Source organism: Melospiza melodia, chromosome 8 (assembly GCF_035770615.1).
Source record: "Melospiza melodia melodia isolate bMelMel2 chromosome 8, bMelMel2.pri, whole genome shotgun sequence".
In the NCBI taxonomy this organism is placed as follows: Eukaryota; Metazoa; Chordata; class Aves; order Passeriformes; family Passerellidae; genus Melospiza; species Melospiza melodia.
Genome location: NC_086201.1, coordinates 20352683 through 20372703, shown reverse-complemented (window position 1 = coordinate 20372703; position 20021 = coordinate 20352683). Strand labels below are relative to the sequence as shown.

At 35.7% G+C, this 20021-nt stretch overlaps 1 protein-coding gene across 3 annotated transcripts in view; it reads left to right on the top strand.

The window, feature by feature from the left end:
* Positions 1 to 20021, top strand: part of LOC134421341 (neurabin-1-like) — a 41238-nt gene that overhangs the window by 9685 nt on the left and 11532 nt on the right. For all 3 annotated transcript variants that reach the window (XM_063162147.1, XM_063162148.1, XM_063162145.1), the window contains exons 3-16: positions 4810 to 4942; positions 5314 to 5434; positions 5952 to 6056; positions 6236 to 6356; positions 6806 to 6952; positions 8702 to 8755; positions 10522 to 10751; positions 12408 to 12504; positions 12585 to 12774; positions 13603 to 13754; positions 14557 to 14890; positions 17208 to 17292; positions 17873 to 17944; positions 18424 to 18619. In XM_063162147.1, the coding sequence (XP_063018217.1) occupies positions 4810 to 4942; positions 5314 to 5434; positions 5952 to 6056; positions 6236 to 6356; positions 6806 to 6952; positions 8702 to 8755; positions 10522 to 10751; positions 12408 to 12504; positions 12585 to 12774; positions 13603 to 13754; positions 14557 to 14890; positions 17208 to 17292; positions 17873 to 17944; positions 18424 to 18619 (2037 nt within the window). The remainder of the gene's footprint in view (positions 1 to 4809; positions 4943 to 5313; positions 5435 to 5951; positions 6057 to 6235; positions 6357 to 6805; positions 6953 to 8701; positions 8756 to 10521; positions 10752 to 12407; positions 12505 to 12584; positions 12775 to 13602; positions 13755 to 14556; positions 14891 to 17207; positions 17293 to 17872; positions 17945 to 18423; positions 18620 to 20021) is intronic.

Here is a 20021-nt window from a genome sequence, read left to right as displayed (position 1 = left end):
ACAGTGTTTAATCTCCTGCAGTGAAAAACAGAACTAAAGAATAAATTTTACTGTTTTATTGAGAATTAAGTAGAGACTGAGACTGGTAAAAAACTGGTTTATTTATGATAACATTGTCCATATGAAATTGTTTGCATTGTAGATGTAAAGCTAGATTGCACTTTTGTCTTTATGTAAACTGACTTGGTTGGGGTTTTTGATGAAGTCATACCAGGCTGCAGTACCAAGGACATGAGTGTGCAAAGCCTGCCTGTCTACCTGGTTAGTAACAGAAATTGCTGTCTTGAGTGTAATTGTTTATAATATCGACCTTTAACAGTTACCAGCCATTCTGAAAACTTTTTGAAGAGTAAAGGTGTGAGTATTTAAAAAGTCAAATTAAACACAATATTTCTCTTTGCTGCTTCTATGATTGTATAGCCTGAATTGAGTTAGATCAGATATAGGCAATTTTTACTTAAAATATAGAAAGCAGTGCTAATGAAATATTAACCACATCGCTTTTGGAAGTAGAGGGAAGAATAGGATAGCAATAGCAAGATGTCTACTTGAACAGAAGAGAGATATGGTAAGAGTAAACAGTAAAGTGTACATTAGGCTTCAGTCCTGCTTCAGTGCTGCTATTTCAAATGATTATTCATGGGCACTTCACATTTTGCCAGGCATCACAAAGGCCTCAGTTTGGAAAGCTGAAACTGTTTGCTATTGGGTAATTTTCCCTGAGCTTTAACTCGTGTTTTGAATGTTGGCTTTATGGAGTGTCAGTAAACAGGCACATTCAAATGAGGGCAGGTGAGGCAGGGCTGTGGTCCTGGCTGGGTGTGCTCCAGGCAGGGATCAGGAACACTCCAGGGCCTCTCTCAGATGTTCAGTGGTGCTGTAACTGCCCGTGCAGGTGTTGTGAGCCTTCCCAGCAAATGCTGCAGGATTACATGAGAACTTTAACATGATGTGGATGTTGCTTCCATTCTAATTAGTTGGAGGCCCTTCCGGGCAGTTCCTGATTTCCTAATCTGACTGTTTAATTGCTTTTGTAATGTTCTGCTTTGCATTAGGCACAAACAAATCTATATACTAGAAATGAATGTTGGAGTGGAGGTCTTCGTGATTTTTTTTAGATTTTTTGAACCTTCTTGCAAGCACATGGTAAATTAGTGTTTGCCCTCTAACTAATTAATATTCTTCTAAAAGTAACATATTTAATAGACATTCTTCTGTGCTGTTAAGAGTTTGAAGCATGTGAAGGTCATGGTTGTTTTTCTGTGATAACGCTATTTTCTGTGTTGGCACTAAGATGATACAAGAAATTTTTGGTTCTGTAATAATTACAGGAACTGAACAGCAGGGTCTTTTAGACAGGCTCTGTTGGTGTTTTTTGGGTGCGGGTCTTGTCTTGAGGATAAGCACCTTCATAAAATATGCAAACCAAGTTTTGCATCTTCACACCAGATTTTTCTGGTGTGAAGAATGTAGCTATTTTTCTCTCCAGATAAATATATATGCTGTTCGAGCACTAAGTATGTTTGAAAACTTACCATTATGTGTTTAAAACAGTTCAATTCAAATAATTCTTAAAAATTCAGCCTTCTATCAGAACTTTCTTTGATTCAAGTTAATTGTATTCATTCTGAAGGAAAAAGGTTTTAAGTGAAAAAAAACCAACCTTTTCAGCATTTTGCCATTCATTAACTTGACAGGATCCAAAAATTACTAATGTTAGGGTAACATCCTGGATATATAACAAGCTATGGGAAAAGGCTTGTGAAATTCACATGGTTTCCATGTGAAATTCACCTGTTTTCCCTGTGTTGAGCCAATAATTTGTGTTGGCTAAAAAATATATTTTAAAAATACCAGTTGCGGTACTAATAATTTTTAAATCTCTAGCTTGCAGTGGTTTCTGAATAGTAAGATTAGAATTTCTTTTGTCTGTAATGCATTTGATTCAGTGACTAAACCCTGCCAGACACAGTGTAGGGATGAACATGTTTAGCTTTCTCATCAGTCTTCTAAACTGTGAACTTACATTATTTATTATCCACATTTAAATGTTACTTTTGCTACTTGGCAAGAACAACTTGCTGACCAGTTCTGTATTTTCTGTATTAATAGCAACATTTTTTTTCTCTCTCATAAAAGATGAACACAATGTTATGATTCCATGTGTACACAATAAAATTTCTGTATTATACCCTTGACTCTTCAGTCATAATTTTTGTAGTGTGCTTTTACTTTTCTTTCTGTTTTTCCAGTGTTTGGCTTCTGGTTATAAGTTTTACTTTTCTTCTGTTCTTTGTAAATTAATGTTTTTCCTCAAAATTATTTTTCTGAAATTTGGAGAGGGGTGTGTTGTTCTTACTATTTGGAAGTAGGTCTGTTTTCTTTTAATTGTGAGGTTATGGTTTTAAGAACATTACCCAAATGTTCTCATACACTTGTCAACTGTCACTTTAAGATAAAAGTATGAATTCTTTCTCTTAGTAAATTACACAGAATTTATTTCAAGTAGGCTTTTCTTAGAAAGGTAATATGCATAAATATTAGGATTCTTCATTTGCATAAATATGTTTATGCCATTATTTTATTAATAGCAATGATAAACGGCACTGGAATTGAAGTGACCACTAGTTTTAAATTCTATTATCCGCTTCTGGTAGATGAACAATTCCTATCATCAATTTTGCATAAAAATGAGCAAATTCCATAAGATTCTAAAGTACAATTCTGTTAATTTTAAATTGGAAAAGTGATAAATCATTTTTAGAAGTTCCAGAGATATTTTAATGCTGGTGCCCAAGGCTTGCAGTGTACATAATGCTGTTGTTACAGTGCAACTTTGCTTTCCCAAATTTCCAGCACTTTATAGTGTTGTGCAAGCAGCCAGTTATCCCTGTGGTAATGTCATTTTTCAGTAGATAGTAATTATTTGCATAATGTTCTGCTCTCTTAGACCACTGAGTTGTAAAGCACTAAGGAAATACAGTTGTCACTGTCTCCAAAATGAACTACTGCCATTCTCCACATTTTGCTCAACCATTTGATAGTTGAGATATCTTTTTTATATTGTAGTCATACTGTTAATACTAGATTATATGTGTATGAATTTTTATGGGTTTTTTTTTTTCTCATGCCTTGGTATTTGATTTGCCCTCAAGAACTCAGATCTTCTCAATAACAAGTTATCATTTGTCCACTCATGTTCTTCCTTTTTATTATTAGTTTAAAATTCATCTTATTATAATTTGACTGTTTTTGGAGATGCTGCTTTTTCTGTTGGAATGAAAAATAAAACTAGGCCAGTCTTCTTCCAAAGGATGAATAATGCTTCATTAAATGCTTCTGCTGCATATCCTATTTAGTGATTTGGGGGCTGAGGAGGGTGATTAATTTAAAGAACTTGGCCACTTTTTTCTGATAGTGGTAGAATAAGACCATTTAGATGGTTTTCTTTGTCTGTTTTGCAGATTTTTTCTGTAAAGCTCATGGAAGACATGCTGTAAGTGTGACCCTTGCTGTCTTTCTGTGTCCAGTTGTTGCCTACTGGTATCTGTATGAAAGTCACAAGGAGTTTATTTATTGACCTTTATGCAAGACTTAGGAATAACAGCTTCTAAGGAAGGTTCTTTCATTGTGGAAGGCATAAGATTTCTGAGAGTGGGTTTCTTCCTTCCCTTTCAGCCAAGTGGATCTAACCTTTCTTGCTGGACTGGCCATGCCATGTGTCTGGAGTAGGTGTTTCGCAGGTGTGGGAAGAGTTTGTGAACTGATGTCAAGTTGTAGTCTGAAGGTGATGGCAGTAGGCTCCTCACAGGAAATACCGAATTATATTGGTTGCATTTTGATAATCTGTTTCAATGACCATTTTTCAGTGTCTGAAGCTACTGCTCTGCAGAGCTAAAGCTGTATACTAGTGAATGTAAATTCACAGGGAAAATGTTCATTACAGCTAATGCTGTGATATTTCCATGATTCAGTTACCTGTCTAGGTAGTCTCAGCAGAAAATACAACAGTTGCTAAAATACAGTAAACCAGTGTGAATGAACTTCATGTCAGTGCTGCATGTTCTTGATTAGGGAGATGGCTGCTGCAGCAGCCATGAGTGCTTTTTTGTCTTACAGTGGTGGTGGATAAAATACTTAGTGCCTGAAAAACATTTAGCAGATAAACCTTAATTTTTAAGATAAATGAGGGTGTGATATTTTTCCTTTTTTTTCCTAACTTCTTAATTTAAATGCATTTAATGAACATGCTGATATGTCTGTTATATATAGTTAATTCTTCCTTCTAGATTTCTGTCTTAATTTGTGTTGTTTGTTTATCTTTTATTTTTAACAATTCAGAAACTCGGCTGGAGTGAATACTAAAAATAGTAATGTATGTAGCAAGGCATTTCCTTTTCCTGGGAAACTGCATGATTCCCTTGCAAAATCAGAAAACTACATCTGTTTGAAACACTGCAATTGGCAGATGGTGTGGGGGGAGGGAAGAAGAGAGGAAGGATTTGGTGGAATGTAGTCCTAATAAAAAAAGTCACACGATATCAAAGAGGAGCTGACTGATTTCTTTTAACTCTTTGGTGTGTTTGCAAGATAAAATCTGTTCAAGTCATTGTTTTGAAACTTAAAATGTTACTTCTGTGCAAGCTGGAAACTGTGTGACAGCAGCAGTATTTATTAAATTGATGGTTGTTTAGAAAATGAGATCTCTGAAAATACCACTTTAATTTCCTTATGGATTGTCTTTCAATTATATGGTGTTTGAAAGGAGGTGAGAAGACATTAAAAAAAGTTTTCTGTTCCATTTCTTAGGTTTTCAGTACTTACTCAAATGAAGACTATGATAGACGTAATGAAGAAGTTGACCCTGTGGCAGCCTCAGCTGAGTATGAACTTGAGAAAAGGGTGGAAAAAATGGAAGTGTTTCCTGTGGAAATTGAAAAAGGTGCAAATCAAATCTTGAATATTTGCAGGAGATACTATGGGAACAAAAGATAAAACCATAGATGTATATTCCTGGAATTTAGGTCTTGAATTTTTGTGTATGTGTCTGGGGTTAGATTTGTGGCAAGTTCTGGTGAATTTAGTGAGTATTAAGTGCAGATTGTCATACTGAATTGAAGTTAGGAAGGCTACAGGGCAAAAAGGCTTTAAGTAGTATCTACATATAGAATATATTCTATTTTTTTCTCTTTTTTAAAGTTAATTTCTATTATCTTTTGTGTAGAAAGACTTGGAATGCTTTGAAACAACTCAGTATTGCTAACTGTTACATCATATGTCATGCAACTAATGTTAGATTTTTGAATCCCTTAGGTGATAGGGGTTTGGGCATCAGTATCATTGGAATGGGAGTTGGTGCTGATCAGGGACTGGAAAAACTAGGTATTTTTGTAAAAACAATAACAGATGGTGGAGCTGCTCAGAGGGATGGACGGTGAGTTTTTCGTTGAATTGATTATGCTTTTTACAAATTTCTAACTGGGCCCAGTTGATTTCATTAGATATGCTGTATACTGTGAATAAAAGTACAAAAGCTGAATGCAGCTGAGTGATTATTACATTCCTGCTTTATGTTAAATTTTTAAAAATGAGTTTTTTATTATAGGACATTTTTGCTAAGTAACTGTAGATCTACTTGCAGCATATATGAGATATGTTCAAAATGAGCTCGTGTAGAAGTACCACAAAATGATTCATATTGACACTCTGGAGCACCAATCACAGTTATAAATAATATAAAAAACATCGAGTCAAATACTGTGTAAATTTAAATTGTTGATTTGCATAGTAACAGAGGATGAGGAGACTATTTTTAAGCAATGAATTTCAGTGGAGTCAGAATTTATCATTGAAAATACTAGTGAGTTTTAGGTGATATTTGTCATGTCAAAAATTTTTCAAGCCAAAATACTATTGTTTACCTGATAGCTAAGCATTTATTTATTTTGCAGAATTCAAGTAAATGATCAGATTGTTGAGGTTGATGGCATAAGTCTAGTGGGAGTTACTCAGTTCTTTGCAGCCACTGTACTAAAGAACACCAAAGGCACTGTGAGGTATGTATGTTTTCTCTGAAATAATAGTTTCTTTTTGCCATTTTTCATTCATGGAGAATACAAAACCACAGTATGAAAATTTTGCAAAGATATTGTGAAGGCAACAGTGTAGCAAACTCATTTCCTAGGCATGTCTTAAATTTTTTTGCTGCAAGATAATTTGTTCTTTTTTCCTGTAGGTTCCTGATTGGGAGAGAGAAGCCGGGGGCTGAGAGTGAAGTAGCTCGTCTCATTAGTGAGACCTTAGAGCAAGAGCGGTGTCTGTACGAGCAGCACTATGCTCATGATGATACAGAGCAGGTAAACATTGCTCATGCTCTGCTAATGGGGCAAATGGTGGGGGTTAATCCAACTGAGGCAAAAAAGTACAACACAGGCAACTTGTTAAAAACAGGAAAATAAGCACTTCATACACTGCTGTTGTTAAGGCATGTGGTTATTGCTTTATCACCAACCCAAAATACACTTTGAACTGTCAGCTGTATGTGATCATTTTGTGCATGTCTTTCTTAACTCTCTTTTGTGGGACTTTGATGAAGGTGTTTGCAAGTCAATTTTAACACTTACCATAGGTATAAGATGTGTATATATATACCATAGATATAGATATATACCATAGGTATATAGTAACTAGTCAAGAAAAGTTTTGCAGCTGGTAGGATTCTTTGATTGTGTGCTTTGGTTATTGCTACTACCTTAATGCAAAAGTGTTTGTGTTACAGAATGTCATGATTTTCTCATTTTGTCAGGATGATGACTATGATGATGAGGAGGAGGATACATATGAGTCACATTTACGTGGAAAATCTGTAGAAGTTTTTGATCTTCCTGAAAATGAAGATATTGGTTTACTACTGGATATGGATTCAGCAGAGTCTCTTCTTAAATTTAAAGAGGTGTTGTAGCAGTTTCTTAAATATTCTTTGTGATGCACTGGGGAGCATCTGAAGCTTGTAGGATTTGGATATAATCTCCTTCATGTTCCCTCTCGTTGCTTTGGGGTTTCTTTCCCCAGTGTCACCAATAAATATCTCTGGTAAATGTCCATTGAAATATAGGTCTTCTGTAATTTTTTATATCCAGTTTCCCTATGCATATTTACATTAAACAATCTTTTGATTTAAATTTGAAAAGCCCTTGGAAACGGGCGGTAGAACCCAGCCCCAGCTCGGTCCTTGTTGTCTGAGTATTGCATTAGATAAATAGGATGCTTTTCTTAGTTCTCCTGTGGCCCATTGGCTTGTGCTTGTGTTTGCTGCCCAGCAGAATGGCTTTAGCTGCAGAGGGCACGAGGGTTGTGCAAATATGCCTCTTCTGAATAGTCTCAAGTGTTGTTAGATGTTTTTCAGGAAGACAGGAAATACATATCTAATTTCTTGGTTTAGTCCCTGCAGTCTTCTGAGATATCTGTGTACATAAAAGACTTGATTCTGTAGATAGGCATATTTTTGACTTGGAGAGTATTTTTATGGTGTGTGTTTTGGAAGGAATGGATTTGTAAACCCAGTAGGGCATTCCAGACTCTGAATCACAACTTAACATAATTGGAAATAGTACGGTTCTCTTTTCCCAGGGTTTTTATAAAGGAGCATATTTGCTTTATTCAGGGCTGTGGGATTTAGTCAGGGACTTAAATGGTACAGACTTTGGCATTTAGGAGTCCAGGCTTCTCTGGCAGATTTAAGTGCCTGTCATTTTCACTCTGTGAGGAGAAAAATATACTGCAAAGAAACTGTTTTATCAGATGCTATTTGCTGCTGCATCATCTTATTTTTGTGTTGGTATTGGATTGGTATTTTGCAGATCTCCTAAGTTTGTTCTTGTTGCCATTGTCTCTGTCATTCCTCTTGTCATTGAGGAAGTAGAAATTGCAGGCTGCTGATCTCTAGAGAACATTCACAATTTTTCTAGGTTTGGAAGCATTGCAGCAAGCTGAAGCTTCTTAAGTGCTGTATTTACTTGGGATACAATTATAATCTCATGTAGAATCATTACTGTGCTGTTACTGACATAATCTAAATAAAGAATAGTCATGGATTCACCAGTTGTAATTTGGGATTGGTGCAATGTGCCTTGACAAAAAGAAAATCCCCGCAGGGTTACAGATGGAAAGAGAGAAATAAGGAACAATTAATACTTGTTAAAAAAATCTTTACATTTGGCTTAAGTGTAGTCTTTTTGATTTCTAATAATCCTATGAAGATTTGTGGTGTAAAAATACATGGCTTAATTTTAAAATAAAGCAAACACATTTATTTTTTAGTGCTGATTGTAAAAATATTTAGTACTGTTAAGTTTTTCCTTTTTTCTGTGTCCCAGTTGTCATCTTAAGTGCATTGCTGCTTTTCATTACTCTGGCACATTGAAACCTTATCATAATCTTTTCAGCTTAATATATAGACAACAATGGGAGATTTTTAGGGTGGTTATGTACTGGGGAACTTGTTTGAAGTTTGAGTAATTTTTAATTTTTTTTTAAATAAAAGCTCATGATGACTTCTCCTGTAAATGACAAGTAATTATGTTGACTTTATGCCACTCTAACAATGGTTTAGGGAAAAAGGGTATCATGGAGAAATATTTAAAGCTAACATTTTCAAATGTAATTTTGTGTGTGCTCATACAGTTTTTTTCATCTGTTCCAGCTACAATTAAAACATGCAGTAACAATAGCTGAAGTGAATCAACTGAAGGAGAAAGTAAGTTTTCAAAGAATATAATTATTGGTAGGGTTTTTTGTTGGGTGGTTTGTTTGGGGGGGGTTTGTTTTGTTTTTGTGGCTGCTGATTTTACCAGGAATAGGCTGAATGCAAAAGGCAGCAATCAGTGTGTGCCTCAGCGCTCTCTACTTTATGCTGGACAGACATTTCTAAGCTGAAGAGCTATGCTCAAATTAAAAATAAAATAAAATAAATCAACCAAACAAATAAAGCCCCAAAAGTCACATAAAACAACTAGAAAAACCCCCCAAGTCTCCACTTTAAAAGGAACACTTCAGTATTACTGCTTAGAGTAGCTGAATACTGTGGAGAGCTGTATGAAACAGCTCATAAACAAATATGAGAACATTAGCAGTGGTTTGAACTTGTCTTATTTGAGAATAGATTTGGTCAGACAATGGTTTGTGGCTGTCTTTCTGTTACCAGAAAGTTATTTCTGTTATCCTCTTTCCCTCCTCAAATTTCTGACCTGGTCTGGCAGAGTGTTTTTTTCCAGTAGTTTTGTTTGTTGCTGAAGATTGGTTCAATGCCTCTGCTTATTCTGAGAAGGTGTTTCTTTTTCTTTTTTGCTGCTTTTTCCACTGATGCAGATTTATACATGGCCTTTTTCTGAAAATACTGTGTGTGAGCAAGCAGCTTCATTTATTCCATTGCCTTTCTGTGTTGCCTTGCTCAGAAATGCATATCCTAGGACAAGTTGCAGCACATTGCTAGGAGCAGGTAGCAAGTGAAGAGGGCATAGTGCTTCAGGTTGCAGTGATTCTCAGTAGCAGTAACTATTGGGGTATTTAATGCACTATGTAACTGTTGAGGCAAGGCAGACATAGCTACTTACAACAGCTCCCTTTTTGATTTCTGACAGTGCTCCTCCTCTTTCTAGTATTTTTGGTATGTGCCCCGACTGGATTGCACAAAAGCTGTTAAAGATGTTGGTGTTAGTACAACTTACGACCCCATTTTTAAATTCAAGAAATTCTTGGTCCTTTCAACATCCTTGTTCCATTGGCAGGTGATCTTAACTGGCTTAAAAAGCAGTGATTTATTTCCTCAGTGGAAGTGGTGTCCCCAAAGAAGGAGGCATGGGTATAAACTAAGCTGTATCTTGCTTGTTCACTCCTCCAAGGCCTGCAGAGCTTCACATGTTAACATACCTGTGTGTAGTGTGGCTGCTGTCAAGCTGAAGGGTTGGCATCCCTTTCCTTTACTGAGGGAATATTTGGTGGTTTTGGACATAAGCTCAAGAAAAGGAAACCCTGCACATGCCATCATTGATTTGGAAGACCAGTGTCATATGAAGTTACCAGGGAAGATCAGCTGGTCGTGTTATCTTTATTCAAAAAGCTGTGGGTAACAAAGTAGTGAGACAGGGAGCTTGTCTTACACAGGTTAAAATTCTTTTTCTGCAGTTGCCTTTGAAGGTATTCAAAGTAGGCCTCTCCAGAGATACTAAGTTCTGGTGAAATCTTGAGCAAGATAAGCTAATAATACAGATCTTGGTCATTTAATCTGTCTAGAATGATGCAGTACAAATGAGGAAGCAGTTAAAGACTCTTGGGTTTCAGTTCTTAACTTGATTAGATTAGCAAGGGTTGGAAGAGTTGATGTGATTACTTTAAAAGTTGTGTCCTGTTTTCATATTACTGATAAGTATGTAATCATTATTAGCTGTTCTCTACATGTATCAGCAACTGTTTTTTATTTCATCTTTTAGTTTAGATCAATTCATTAAGTATTAATCTTTTCAGTTAAAAGTTGTTGAAGCAGAAAAAAACGAATGGAAATTTAATCGAGCCCAACTACAGCAAAACTTGGATGAAAGCAAAGAGAAAATTAAAAAGTTGGAGACCTACTGGTTAGAGGCACAAAATTTATGCAAAACAGTAAATGAGCGTCTTAAAGAGACTCAAGAACAATGTGATGCCCTTGAAAAGAAATACAACAAGGCCAAGAAATTGCTTAAAGACTACCAACAAAAGTAAGTACCCCAAAATGCCAGGTCTCTACGTATTGGTTGAATGTTTTGTGCAACTTGGGGAAAGCTGTCAGCAATACCTAGGGGAATAGGATTTGCTTAACATATTCTCTTTTTATTTATTAGAGTGCAGGGAAGAAGTGGGCTACAAATGCTGAATTATTCCATACCTTACATCACCAACTTCTGGAAAGGCTCTCTGAAAATCTTGCTGCTGATTTTGATTTATAGCTAAGGAAAAATTCTTTAATATTTCAATGACAACTATTAAAAAAAAAAACTTAGTTTAAAAGCTGTAATGCATATTTACTTTTTTGGAAGGACTACTTGAAATTTGATATGAGGTGTTAGGCAATATCTTTTGCTCTTTGTGAAAAACCCTCAGCTTGGCTGACTTCAATGTTCCAGATAGAATAGACGTCAAAGGATGTTTCATAATAGCCAGTTACAAGTGATTTAGTGTGAGTTAGGTATATCTTGTAGGAGGAGTAAAAAGAATTTTGAGAGAAACTGAAAGTTTGGGGATATGTGTCTAGCCCACTAAAATGGCAGCATGAAAACAGTATCTTCAATCTGTTAAAGGATTTGGGTTTTTTAGTGGAGGTACTGTTGTTTATTAGATACATCTGTGGGGGGCTTCATCACTGTTATGTGGTAGTGTCTAATTGTTCTATGATCTTGTTTTATGAGGAGGTAATTGCAAAATATTTGTAGATGTGTCCTGATAATAGAGAACACAGCTGTTGCTTTTGGTAGTTGCTGTAAGTGTGTAATACTCTTGTTCCCAATTTCTCCACTTGCTACTTACTTTTAAAGGCAATTTATTATGATCTTTTGCTCTGTAGTCCACTTCCAGAAATGTTACTTTTCACAGTACGTTTTTGTGCTGTTTGGTGAGCTTTTTAAAGGTCTCCTTTCCCCTCTCCTCCCAAGCTTATCCGTATGGAAGTTCAAAAGTACGTGAAGATGACTGCTAACATGCTGCTTTCCATTCCCTTGCTGTTTAGCCAATTCCCATTACTTGTTTGATTATCCTTGAAGCTTTTGCATCTGTTGTAGATGTTTTATGCTTATTTTCTGGTTTTGTATGTCATTTCATATGATGCAGGCAAAAACAGCTTTTATTTTTGTTTCCTTCTTGTAGTCATTGTTTCTTTTTTGTAAAACGCAGCCATTGCAATTGCTGTAGGATGGACCAAGTAGAAACTTGAAATGCAATTTAATTTCCAACAAAGAATTTTGCCATAACTTTTGGAAAATATACTGTGTGTGCATGTATCTTTGTGGAAGAGAGTAAGATGTAATGATTGGAGTCGTGCATGTATTTCAGGCTTAAATGCATATGCAACTTGCCGCTTTTAAAATGAGAGATGGTTGTACCTTTGCAGAAAAAGTGTTGCCATGCATCGTTTTTCTGTCCAGACTAAGTCACAGTCATCTCTATTTTCTTTTGAAGACAGTAGAAGCATACAAATAGATATGTCATTTTCTGACATGATAAGATTAATGAATCACCTATACCTTGCAGACTGATTTTTGTCACCATTCACTAATGGAATGTTTTTTAGTTAATGCAATTGTGCGTATTGCTATTTAACATCTTTTTCTGCATTTCTGTATATTACTGTTTCATAGACGTGTATATATTTCTTTCACCAGAGAAATAGAATTTATGAAGAAAGAAGAAGATCATTCAAAGCTACTTGAAGAAAGAGACCAGAAATATGCAGAACAACTGAAAATCTATCAGGAAAAAGTAAAGCAGTATTATATTTTGAAATAAACTTCTGCATTTTTGGAGACATGTATCTCACTTCTGAATTTTAATTCTTGCAGATTTCAGAGCTTGAAAATAAATTGAAAGCATATGAGAAAATGCCTTATGTGTTTGAAGGTGGCAGTTTATTGGAAGATGGCTGTCAAAGTCCAGACCAATCTAATGAACAATCAAAGATTAAAGAAGACAATGAAAAAGAAACCAAATCAATAGAAGAAAGAATAAATTCTTTAGATATGCTGGTTTCTGGTAAGTAGAATAAATTCTTTAGATATGCTGGTTTCCTTATTTACACTTAAGGAAAATTAGGAGGCGTTATATGTATAGTGGTTTTTTTGTTATTAAGAGAAGTGAAGTGTTTCCTGTTTCCTTCTGACTGGGTAAATGTTTTAGCTGAGTCAGTGTGGATACTTGAGTTTAGCTTCCCCCAGCATTTTCAGTAGAATTGTAATGTATTTCTTAGGTCTTGTGGGAAAGAGGAGGTGGATGGAGAGACAACTATTTTAACAGTTCTTTGGGTTCTCTGTTAGTTGAACTACTGATGGGACTAAAACACTGAGATATGTCAGTTAAAATCCCATTTATTTCAAGCTATAATTTACAGTAAACTTGCTGTGATTTTTTTTGTCTCAATTTTATGCACAGAATGTAATGAAATATCAGATGGAGGTTCCAATGAGAATGAAATTTTAAAAATATTTGGCAAATTCTTACTTTGTAAAGAGTTTCTATCCTAAAGAATGATGTTAGGAAAGCACATCTGGGGCACAGATTTTCATCTATTTGAGAACAGAATTCAGTTTTCAATCCATAAGAATTATCATCTGTTGGATTTTATTTTTTTTTAATTGAAGAAATTGGGTAAAAGTATATTTCAAATTAAACAGAAATTGCTATTGCAATGTGTAAAATAGTGCAGTATAATATGAAAATTATTTTCATACAGTAATGGTTAATAGGTAGAATAATTCCGACTTAGATTCTGAATATTTTTCTGGACAGGGGGTTGGTGAACTTGCCTAGCAGTTTTTGATGGGGTTTTTGTTTGCTTTTTTGAAAAGTATGTGTTTGTTGCAGATTTTGATGCTTTTGTTGGGGATACTCCCAGATTAGACACCAGTGCCCACAAAGCAAAAGCTCAGCTTGCTTTGAAAGTAAAACGCCAGCCACCTTCTCGGTCAAAGCTGAAAGAATCTCTTGGGGTTGCACAACAGACTGCAAATCTGCAGGTACTGACACTGGTGATCATGTGCTCTGGATACTGACTATGGGTTGAGTTTTATCTGTATTTGCAATTGTAAGTGTTCTCCATGCTTCATGCAGGCTGTGCCAAAGCATCCTTGTTTTATGCTGCATCAAAGGAAAAAACCTTTTGGGGTTCATGACATACATGGGAACTCTGGCGTGTTTTTGTGGCACAGTTAATTTGGAGTTAGCAAAGAACTGTGTGAGCTTGTTCTGTGCTGCTTCTGCTTGCTGACAGATTTTGATACAGTGACATGTTGAGAAATACACTATTTTATCTTGTTATGCCTTCATCTGGAACAAGTCAGTTACCAAATTTCTTCAAAAACTAAAGAGTTCTGAAATGCTTCATTTTTCATAAGTCATCATTTGAGTTCACAAGAAGTGTGCCAGTAAAATGTTCTCGTGTTTCTGGAAAACAACTGGAGAATTGAGGTATAGATAGGCAATATATGGGAGAGCCTGTAATAGAAGGAGGACACTGAACTAATTCAGGGAGATTGAAAACTGGCTGCATTGAATTGGGATGGCTAATGTGTACCAGAACATTTCTGATTTGGCTGGAAGAAGTTTACTTGGGATGTGCAGAAAGATGTGTATAGAGGTGGGTAACACATTCTAAAATCAGATTCATGTGATTCAGATGGTATCCACAAGTATGTAAGTTCAGAAAATTTCCTGAACTGGGGAAGTTTGCTTAGCACATCCTTCCACCCTAGTAAAAGAACAGACAATGAATGAGTATATGTCATGTTTATCAAAAAATAACTTTCAAATGTATTGAAGGATGAAGATTCAGAAGACCACGTTCTCAACAGAGAATCTTCCTCTATGTACCTAACTAAGACCTTAGAAACAGGTGAAAAATTACCTCTCCCATGCCTGGAGGACCCAGATCGAAAGAGTGAAAAGCCTGAGAAAAGAGAAAGCACAGAAAGTCCTCTGGAGTCAAGCCCTTCTGCTTCCACACACTCTTCTCCAGTACACAAACCAAACAATGAAAATAGCACAACCACCACTCGGTCACCTCCTCCTGAAGGGATGGCTCCAAATTCTCCTCAAGGGTATCTCAAGAATGTTAAGCAAAGGGAGGCAAAAGGGAAAGGGAAAGAAGCCAAGGGTAAGACTTATGGGTTTATTATTATTTTAATTCTTCAGGATTGAAATTTTACAAATTTCAGATGTAATCAGTAAAGGCCCTAATACATTTTTGCAAAACACTAGCCTCATAAGTGGCAATGTATTGGAGAGTAAGTCGGATGGACTTCCTGATTCCCAGAAAACTTCATTGTTGCCTTTGTGCTTCCAGACATTATGCAGGTTTAAACAGGATACAGATTCTGAGAATTGTGGGAATTACCACATTACTCATCATGCCCTTTTAGGATATTTGTTACTAGAAGAAGGTTAAAGGTATTATAATCAGCCTAGTCTCTACTAGTCATTATTTGATAGGAATAGTTGGCATTTTTCTTATGAATAATTGAAAAAGGGATCTAATATAATCTTTTAAATGTTTGATATTTTCTGTAATCAGCTAGTACAAATTTATAAAGACAGATGACTTGCTGTCTCTGGTTTTGTCTGAGCTGTAGGGCATTCTTTTAATACCCTGAAACAGGATTTGTTTTATACTGTCCTTATTTTTATGTGTCTGTAAAGACTCAAACAAAAAATAGCCTAAAACAAATGTCACTTATTAAGACACATATCTAATACATCTATGATTTTGCTTTCTTTTCTACGTTTTTTTTTGTGATGGCAGAAGCATTGTAAACTTTTTTTTTGTAAATTTGCCATGGAATTGCTAATTAATGCAGTGCATGAGGATTGGTATTGAAAGCTTGCTCTTTGTGAACAAAATTATACTAAATGCTGTTTCTGCCAGATTGTTGCTTTCTAACTGTATTTGAATGTTTGCCTATTATTTTACTGAATTAATCCTTTCTATTACCTTTTCACCCATTCATTTACCAGTCTGTATTTTAACCTACTGTTCCATATTTAAGAAATTACCTCTTTCCTTAAAATACTGCCTCTGGAAATAGAGGTGGAAACAAATGTCAGTATTAAAAGTAAGTCTTCTGGTTTTGTATTCAAGCTGATAGGAAGAAGAGCCAGTTTAATGGTAGTTATAATTTGTTGGATATTATATATTTAGAAAAAGTGCTTAACTAATTAGCTGAAGTTTTAATTTTCATCAGAAACTACGGATTAGATAAGCAAAAAAAAAAAAAAAAGGGGGGGGGAGCTCTTGACTAACCTGACTGTCAGATGTGTGAGCTTTGAGGTAATCCTTCCTGAAATACATAATGGTTGTTTGCTGATGGAGTGATGGGTAGCTGACCTCAGTTTTGTGTACTGAACAGGATTTTTGGTTTTTATGGTCCTTGAAGGGAGTCTATGTATATCATGTTAGGAGTTGTTTTGAAGGTAGAGCTTAAAATTTACTTTGTTTCTCAAAATGTGAACTGCATCTCTTTCACAGGTAGCTAAGTTAGGAAACACGTGATTTGCAACACAAAATGTATTTCTTTTTTTTTTTTTAATCTAGTAGCCTGAGAATGTAAAAGTAAGTACATTTAGGACTTGCAGTAATCTGTCACAGTCCAATGAGAAGACATCATGGGGTTTGTGTCACTTAATTTTGCATAATAATTGAGAAGTTGGTATTGAACATGCTTCCTTTGGCAAAAAATTGGGTCCTAAGAGGTTGTATTCCAGTTGTGAAAATAAGAGCCTTGAAGGAGCTTCAAAGTCCCAGCTGTTTTTTCAGAATAGCCACATTTGTATGCCATTTCCAGTGAACTCAGCTTGTCAGGAGCTCTCTGCTCTCCAGGGACTGACCATTGTGTGTTAGGCACAGCTTCTGGAGCAGGCAGCTTACGTATGTAGCCATGTGTGCAGCAGCTGGCCTGGGCTAGGTGCTGAACCAAAAATAATACCAAGGGAGCATCTGTAATACTGTAAGAGTAATAAAGAAATACTAAATGCTATATCTTATACTGGTTATGTGGCTGTATGTTTTGAAGTTGACATTTTGCAAAAGAAGGAGGTACTTCTTTCTAAACCTGTCATAAACTAACTTTTGTTTGTAATTCATTGGAGTAAAATACTGTGGTAATTTTTACCTTTCTGTAGACTGTATAGAATTACTCTTTATCAAAAGGAATATTTTTAAGTAGTTGTCAGCAAGTGTTATGTTGCCATTTTTCAATGGCTGGTACAGACAGCATGATGGGAAGATGGCACAGACAATAACTTAGGCTGGCTGATATGGCTGTAATATTTTCAATTATTATCTGTGCGTGGGAATGGGAGTTTTAACACTGTCTCCCAGGTCATAGTATCTGACTTACAAACTTCATCATTAGTAGCTGAAAATTGCAGGTATTTTTACAACAACATTTTTATTTTTCACCTGTCTATGAAAACAGAAGAAAGGAAAAATGAAGACAGGACAGCAGAAACAAATGAAGGAATTCCACCTGGGAAGTCCAAAAGGAGATTTCCAGATTTTGGGTGAGATTTTACATGTGTTCCTTCAGAAATAAGTGTTGTTCTGTGTTACTTTAGAGAATATTATGTTCTCTAAATAAACAATGTTGAGGTGTCCAGTAATGCTACTTCATAACACCTTTGAAGATGGGATAAAGCTTGTTGAAGCCAACTAACATTAAAGACTTAGACTAGTACTTCAATAAATGCATCATAGTGTATAACATAAAGATTAGCTGATTTCACACACTGATAATGTGCTTAGTGACTGTGCTCAAGTTGCTGTGCATTGCTTAGGAGCATTAATGTAGCAATAAAACTGTGGTTTTCCTCCTGGTTGTATCCACTGTATGCTAGGCTTCTTTAGCTATTGCTGTATTTATTTTGGTTATCTGTGGCTTTTGAAAGGGTACTGTCATGAATCTTAAATAGAATATGAGTGCCAGAACTTTTTAAATTGCATGCATAATCTACAGAATTATGCTTTGTGTAACAATACAAATGTGGCTTTTTGTAACTGTTGAAGTCAATGTGAAAACTAATTTGCTGATTTAAAGAAATGTAAATGTAAGTGCTTTATGAAATTTGTGTTTTTTCACTTCAGTGGATTGCGGAAATCTGGGGGGAAGGGTAAGAAGCAAGAAAAAGAAAATCTAAGAGGTTCTCTGGATAGCAGGTAGGTCTTTTGTTAGTTTATACATACATGCTGCATTCCTTAAATTTGTAACCTAAGGATTTCTTTAAAACTGTCATTAATGTTTGATCCTAAAGTACATTCTTGTATAACAGTGGCAAAATTCTGTGAAGATTTAATGATACAGAGATGAGCCTAAGAGAGTAGAGGAGACAACCTTAAAACTATTTTGCTTAGGAAGATGAATGTTGAGTAAATTAAAGTTAACAGTTACTGGAAATTATTAAATTGTGTGAAATACTGCAAAAATTTGTGTTATTATATAACTCATTATTTCACATGGATATTTTAAGGCAAGCATCAGTTTTCATTTCAAGTATCAGTTGTGCTGTGAAACTGGTAAAAATAAGTGGTGTGTTTTGAGTTTGTTCCTGTTTTTAGCGGGGTGGTTGAGTATTTGAGGGGTGGGATGCAGTTTTTTGCTGTTTTTATTTAAACAGAATTTCATCTGCTTATCTCAGAGGTTCCCGAGAACTTTTGGATGACTCTGGCAACTATCTATCAGCATCAGATTCAGATTCCCCTGCTCCTACTTGCATGCCTTTCTCTTGGTTTGGAGACAGCCACAAAGAGCCTCAGGTTTCAAGTAGCAGTCTGCAAGTTACTCAGAGTGGGCAGGATGGTTGTGAGCATGGTCAAGACAAGAACAGAAGCAAGGTAAAGATGACTAATTTGTGCTTTGAATGTTTAAGTGTTGCATTTTGATGAAGTAAAAATATCAGTGGTTAGTGTGTGTAAGCCTAATGACTTAGTCCTTTACCACATCACCTCTTACAAACGTTGCTGGAGCAGTTTGAGATACTACAGCTCTTACAAGGAGGAATTGTGAGAGTGTTGTGTTCCCTCCTTCAGCTGAAGCTCAGTAGAGCCTATTCAGGCTGAAGTAGCATCTAAGAAAGAATCACAGGGCATGTTCTTTCACTGGTTGGTAATGCTAAAAGTAATGCTAGTTTCAGGAAAGTATAGTTTTAGAGGTCTAATCTGTTTTCCAGATGAGTTCATGGAGGAATTGTGCATAAATAGAGGTCAGCTGTCCAAACAGTTGGCCAGCCAGTTCTTACTGTACTGGAATGTAGGATTGGAGTACCAGACAGGTGGAGGAAGATAGTATCCTACTTTTCATTAACAAATGTGGGACTAGATGCCAAGAAACACATCTATAGGACACTTTCTTCCAGGCTTCAGAGTAGCTAATAATCTAATAATTTAGAGCCTTTTAACCAGATCTTGAAAATGAGGCGACACAGTTCAATCTATAACCATAAAGTTTAAACTATTTGAAAGGAACAGCTTTAGAAACTAAAAGATGTAATGTGCGTGCTGTCTGAATATTTGGTGAAACCTTTTTCAATTTAACACTGTTCCCAGCAATTTTACTGACTGTATTCTTGTTTCCTTTAGATTTTGTCAAATTGAAAATTACAGTTATTTGAGTAAGGTGGTTTATTCTTGAGTTTCACACTTTTTCTTCACTTTGGATGGCTAAAATACCCTTTCATGTATTGGTTTTCTTCTGTGCTGTTAGAAATAAAGGAGTTGTATATATGGAAGAGAAACTTGCCAGGTTTTAGTCCATGAAGTCACTGATATTTTGCAGAGGTTGCAGATAACAAGTTTGCTTTCCATGTTTCCAGATGGTGATTGCACTAAAATGCTGTTGTAATACTTTTGTTAAATACTTTGTTTCACTAGTGTAAATCTTCAGTCCCTGTGATAATGGTAAATTGTCTGCATACATAGTTTTAAAAAGTACAGAAAGTGATTTTAGAACCATACAGTAACACAGGAACTTAATAAGAGTAGGAATTTTTTAATCTCTGAAGTGGAACAGTACTTCACAAACTGCTGCCCAGTGTGCATCAGTCTTGTGTATTTACAGCTCTTGCATTGGTTGCTACTCTTGGAGCCTGCAGTGGCCAAAAGATGTTTCTGTAAATAACCCAGGAATTTGGAAGGTATATGCATATTCTTGGATACAATTTTTGATTAAATAGTAATGCATGGCTGGTCTCTTAATAGGCTGGTCTCTTGATAGGCTGTAGTTGGTCTCCTAATAGGC